The following is a 5,650-nucleotide window of genomic DNA, read 5'->3' as shown; positions in this document are numbered from 1 at the left end:
TTTAGGAATCATAAGAGCCCACAGTGGCCATCCAGTCCAACCCCCTGCCAGGAATATACAAAGCACTCCCGACAGGTGGCCATCCAGCCTCTGCTTAAAAACCTCCACCACCTTCCGAGGCAGCATATTTTTATTTCTTGTTTTGGCAAAAGAAGCCCCCACAGAACATTTTGGGGTTACAGGCGGGCCAGGTCTGGTGGGCTATTGGTGTCCCCTCCCACTGCAAAAATCAACCTAAGGGAGTTGCTTGTCTTTGAATAAAACAGTTCCCGCAGCCAGAGAGCAGAGCAAGGGTCTCTGGACTCCCTCGTCCCCCGCACTGACGGTGGGCACACCCACAGAGCTGTGGGGCTGGGAACGCTTGCCTGGGGGAGATCAGCAAACATGTCTCTTCTTTCCTGGACTGTGTTTTTCTCACGGTCTCTGAAAAGGCGAGATCAGGTGATATATGTGGGACTGGCCCAGCCAGGTGCGGATCAGGTAGGGAGAGGGAAAATGCCGCTCTGTGTGCTTGCAGAGGGGAACAAGAGAGAGAGCTTTTCATTAGAGTCGCTCTGGATGCTGGCAGGAGGGAGGCTCGGGCCAAGCCGGCGGAGCAGACTGTGGGAATCCGAGTGTGAGAAAGTCAGTCAAGCGAAGGGAGAAGGGGGGGAGAGCCCTCCAAGGCCTCCGGCAAAATACTTTCCTCCTCCTAGAGTTCGTACAGAAAATGCCACAGCCAGTGCCAGGTAACGCGGCACAAAGGGAAGGGAGCCACGTGGGCCCCGGAGCCCGGCCAGCACGCTTGGCACATGCCAGCCGGAAGACTGGCGAGGCAACCTCGGGAGCTTCAAAACAGAAGAGGCGAAGGCGAATTTCGCCAGCAGCCAGGGCGCCCAGGGCTCCCTGAACGGGGCTATGAGTGGCCCGTTTACCCCACTTTCTACCAAGACAGAGCTGGGCCCGGGGGAAGGAGGTCAGTGAGGCAAAGAAATCCAGGAAGCACACTGTCTTCCGGATTGTTCTGGGCACAATTCAGACTCCTGCGTTTGCCTCCAAAGCCCTAACTGGTGTGGGGTGAGGTGCGCTGTTATAGAAAAAGCAGACTCTGAGATCAAAGGGGCCTTCTTAAGCCCCCACAGACAGCTGCAAGGAACAGGGCCTTTTTTGTGGCAGCTCCCCCCACCCCCAATGCGGCCCTCCTAGATGTCTTCCTTTTCCCCTTCCTGCTCCAGTGGGTGTCCATTCTCATTTCCTCTGAGCTGGCCAGTGAGTGGTTTGAATAGACTCTCCTTGAGTCCTTGTAAGGCTGGGAAGCAAAAGGTCTATATCATCAAGTGAGTGGGACCCACCCTGCTGGGGTGTAAGCAGCCCCAAGAGTCACAGCAGCAGCCTGGGAGACAGCATGGTGCAGTGGTTAGGAGCAGTGGACCCAAATCTGAAGAACTGGGTTCAATTCCCCACTCCTTTGCATGAGTGGCAAACTCGTACCTGGCGAACTAAATTTGTTTCCCTGCTCCTAAGCATGAAGCCTGCTGGGTGACCTTTGGCCAGTCCCAGTTCTCTCAGAACTCTCAGAGCCCCCCTCCCCCCGGGGCAGCTGCCGCAGTTTCCCACCGCTAGGAGCTTCCCAGCTTCCCAGCGCGACTGCCTCTGGCGGCGTGGCTGGGGCCTGCACTCTGCACATGCTCGGTCCTCCGCTGCACTGACCCTGGACACCGGCGCGGGTTTCCGTGCGGGCCGGGCCAAGATCCCTCTGCCAGGCGGCCGGCGGGGACGCGCGGAGGGGGGGGGGGGGCGCTGCGCTCGCCAAGCCAGCCCACGTGCAGGGCGGCCAGCCGGGGGCATCCGCGGCCACTCCTGCCGGGCGCCAAAGCCGCCGGGGCGGGCGGGTCAGCCGGCCAGGGAGGGAGCGGGAGCGCCGCCCGCCCGTCCGTCCGGCAGCCCGGCCGAGGCCGCCGTCGTCTGTCCCTGCCGTGCGAAGGCGGGGTTTTCCCAGGCTAGTCTGGACTCGCGGCAGCGGCAGCTGCAGCCGCCGGCCGGGCGGCCCTCTCCCTGCGCCGGATCCGGCCAAGCGTCACGCCGCCCGCCTGCGCCCCTCCCGGCACGCGCCCCACCTCGCCCGGCCCCGGGCCAGCCTTCGCCTCGCGCGGAAGGGAAGCGCCGTCCCGGGGGGGGGGGGTAGTGGGGTCCCTCCCCTCCCGCCTGGGGGCCCGCCGGTGCAGCGCGGGAGGGGTTAAGGCGGGCGGGCGGGCGGGCGGGCGCTTGATTGACGGGGCGGTCGCGGGGGCCGGGGCCCAGGCGCGCGCCATTGGCCGGCGGGGTGGGTCGGGCGTCCAATGGGCGGGCGGCGTGCGCGAGCGGGGCCGCGTGGGCCGCGCTGCCATTGGCTGGAAGTCCGTGTGGGAAAGAAAGTCGGGCGAGTTTCACACGAGCCGTTCGCGTGCGGCGCAGCCGATAAATAGCGGCCGCCAGGCGGGCAGCGGGAGCGGCGCCCACCCCTGCCCGGCCACGATGCCCGCCGGCCTCCTGATGGAGAAGAGCTCCTCGGCGCCCGCCGCCCCCCACCCCGCGCCGCCGCCGCCGCCCCCGGCCGACAAGCCCCGCACCGCCGCCGCCGAGCACCGCAAGGTGAGCCCCCCGACGCCCCCTGCCCGCCGCGCCCCCCGCCCTCGCCCGCCCGCGCGCTGGCCGCCCGGCTGACCCCCCCCCCCCGCTCTGTCTGCCTCCCCCGCAGTCGTCCAAGCCCATCATGGAGAAGCGGCGCCGGGCGCGCATCAACGAGAGCCTGGCCCAGCTCAAGAGCCTCATCCTGGACGCCCTCAAGAAGGACGTAAGGAGACCCCCCCTGCGCGCGCGCGGCGGCAGGCGCCTTTCGGAGGGAGGCCCGGGCGGGGGGCGCCCCTCTCTCCCGGGGGTCCGTCCGCCTCTCACGCGCCCGCTCCGTCCCTCCCTCCCTCCCTCCCTCCCTCCGGCAGAGCTCGCGGCACTCGAAGCTGGAGAAGGCCGACATCCTGGAGATGACCGTCAAGCACCTGCGCAACCTGCAGCGCGCCCAGATGACCGGTGAGCGGCCGGGGGGGGGGGCGGCGACCACCGCCAGACTCCGGGTTGGGACGGGGGCGCCTTTTCCCCCTGGGCTGGCTGGGGGACATGCCCCCGGGTCCTTTGCCCAGCTCGGCAGCGGGCAGCCAGTGGATCAGAAGGGTGTCCCTCGGCCCTGTGCCCAGGAGGGGCTCTTCCCGGCCGTTGGTGGGTCGGAGGGTCCACTTTTGGAGGGGATGCTGACCGCTGTTCTCTTCCCCACCCCCCACCCCCCAGCGGCTCTGAACACGGACCCTTCAGTGCTGGGCAAATACCGGGCCGGCTTCAGTGAGTGCGTGAACGAGGTGACCCGCTTCCTCTCCACCTGCGAGGGCGTGAACACGGAGGTGCGCACCCGCCTGCTGGGACACCTGGCTGGCTGCATGGGCCAGATCAACACCATGAACTACCCCGCACCGCCCCCGCAGCAGCAGCCCCCCTCGGCTGCCCCACCCGGCGCCTCCTTCGGGCAGCCCCTGCTTCAGATCCCTGCTGGGACGGCACCCCCTGCGGGCAGCCTGGTGCCCTGCAAGCTGGGCGGCTCCGCCGGGGAAGGGGCCAAGGTCTACGGCGGCTTCCAGCTGGTGCCGGCCTCTGACGGACAGTTTGCGTTCCTGATACCCAGCGCGTCTTTTGCTCCTCCGCACGGCGGGGCCCTGATCCCCCTTTACTCCGGCGGGGGCCTGGGCTCAGGGCTGCCCCCTCCAGCCTTGTCTCCAGCCGCTGCCCTGCCCTCCCTCCCGGCAGACTCTGTTTGGAGACCCTGGTGAGACCCGTGGCTCCCGGCTTGTGGACTTGTCTTGCAGAACCTTGTGGCCGTCCCCAGTGGCTGGCTGGCTGGCCGGCTAGCCGGGATTCCCGAAGGGGAGGGGGAGGGGCCCCTGTGTTGCTCTTGAGCTGTACATATCTCCTGTTCACATCGGATTGTGCGTTCTCTTGTTGCATAGCAAAGACGGCTCCCCAGTGGAGGGCCAAGACTGCTGTCGTGGACTCTGTGTGTGTGTGTGTGTGCGTGTGTGTGTGTGTATTGTATGGGGGGGTTGTATCCCCAGGTCTCTTGTATGACTCCCCGTCCCCATTTTTAAGTGACACCAAAGATCTGTTTACAAAACAAAAAAAAACCTTCCATTTTTTGGAAGGCAGCAGAAATAAAAGATGTTTAGCATTGTGCATGTCTGTGATTGTAGGACGCAGCCGAGTGACACCGTGGGGCTGGATCTTTTTGAGGGGGAGGGGGGCTTGAGGCTGCTTTGGGTGTTCCACAGAGAGGTCCAGCGGGAGCCCCGGGCCGGCAACCAGAGGCCTTCCTGGGCTCCCAGGGCAGAGCTTGGCTCCAGTCCGCTGGGAAGACCCTACAGCCCTCCAGGCCCGGCAGCTCAGAACTGAGGGCGGGCAGCCCTAAGGTGGGGAAGACCTGGAGATGTTGGGGGTGGGTCCTGAGGAGGGTGGGCTCAGGGGAGGGCAGATCTGCAGCTGCCCCTGTGTGGGAGGGTCGAGGCTGTTCCTTGTGTCTGCCCCAGGAAGGGTGCGCGGTGCCCATTCATAGGGGTTCTGCTGTTTGCTACTGCAGCTGTGATTGAATCATGTTCCAAAGGCTGCACTCTGCCCCAGCCGAAGGTGGAGGCATTCTTTGAATGTAGATGGGCAAGGGGAGAGGGGGGGCCCTCTGGGGTCTGCTGGGCCAGTGTTGGTCAGCAGCTGCTGGTCTCTGTTACCCCTCCCTCTGTTGGAGCTGGCCAGTGCCCTTGAGCGGAAGACGCAGCAGCTCTACTCCCCCCAGGAGTGAAGGCCAGGTTGGGGCTCAGCCCACAGTGACACGCTGGCCCATTTCGTGGCTGGAGGCGTGGATCCGAACATCCCTGGAAGAAGACCCCCCATCACACACACAGAAGGGCACACAAAGGTGCCTTTCCCTGAGTCAGACTGCAGGAAGGCCTTCCCCCTCGCCCCCTCCTCCCCGCTTTCTTCGCTGGGGACTGAGCCCAGAGCTTCAGTATGGCCGGCAACAGCCCCTCCCCCGAGTGACCTGAGCGAAACACCTTCTCTGGGAAGGGGGGCTTCCAAGGGCCCCCGACCGGCTTCTCCGAGGCCAACAGCTCAGCCCAGGTCAGTGTGTGGCTTTGCTCTGGTCTGAACTGTTTCTCTTCCACGTGTGCTGTGCGGTAGAGCAGCCCCCCGCAAGCAAATACGAAGGGCCTCTCCTGACTGTGGAAGAGTGGGGGGGGGAGAGGGAAGGTGGTTTTCATGCAGCAGGGAGGGGGTGGGGTGGGCGGAGGGGGGGCTGCCGGATGGATCCGGGGTGGGAAGACAAGAGTGGTCCTTTTCGCCATCCGGTTGACTTGCAGCAGGAACTCAGCTGAGCAAACTCAGGGGTCTGTTCTGCTGTCCCAGGAAAGCTGGACTCTGGGCTGTTCTGGGTAATGTGGAGCTGGTTCCCCCCCCCTTTTTTTTTTACACAGATCTCATGTTGTCCATTCCTTCTCCAGTAGCCTTCTTCCTCCCGCTGCTGAAATGGCTGCAGCCCTCCCCTGAGAGCTGGGATCCTCCCCCCACCCCTCTCAGCGTTTGGATCCCTGACTTGTTTTGC

The 5,650-nt window shown here is 64.9% G+C and overlaps 1 protein-coding gene across 1 annotated transcript; it reads left to right on the top strand.

Moving 5' to 3' along the window:
* The first annotated feature begins 2,230 nt into the window (after window positions 1-2,230).
* Window positions 2,231-4,231, top strand: HES1 (hes family bHLH transcription factor 1). Its single transcript, XM_048505505.1, has 4 exons — window positions 2,231-2,610; window positions 2,717-2,812; window positions 2,958-3,045; window positions 3,301-4,231. Exons 1-4 carry the CDS (start codon window positions 2,494-2,496, stop codon window positions 3,831-3,833), a joined length of 834 nt encoding a protein of 277 aa, XP_048361462.1. The 5' UTR covers window positions 2,231-2,493; the 3' UTR covers window positions 3,834-4,231.
* Window positions 4,232-5,650: the final 1,419 nt, after the last annotated feature.

This window comes from Sphaerodactylus townsendi, linkage group LG08, assembly GCF_021028975.2.
Source record: "Sphaerodactylus townsendi isolate TG3544 linkage group LG08, MPM_Stown_v2.3, whole genome shotgun sequence".
NCBI classification, from domain to species: Eukaryota; Metazoa; Chordata; class Lepidosauria; order Squamata; family Sphaerodactylidae; genus Sphaerodactylus; species Sphaerodactylus townsendi.
This window is presented reverse-complemented; position numbering and strand designations above follow the sequence as displayed.

Coding starts and splice junctions, on each gene's coding strand:
- HES1 (XM_048505505.1), top strand. CDS start 2,494: ATGCCCGCCGGCCTCCTGATGGAGAAGAGCTCCTCGGCGCCCGCCGCC. Junction 2,611..2,716: donor CCGCCGCCGAGCACCGCAAG/GTGAGCCCCCCG, acceptor CCTCCCCCGCAG/TCGTCCAAGCCCATCATGGA. Junction 3,046..3,300: donor GCAGCGCGCCCAGATGACCG/GTGAGCGGCCGG, acceptor CCCACCCCCCAG/CGGCTCTGAACACGGACCCT.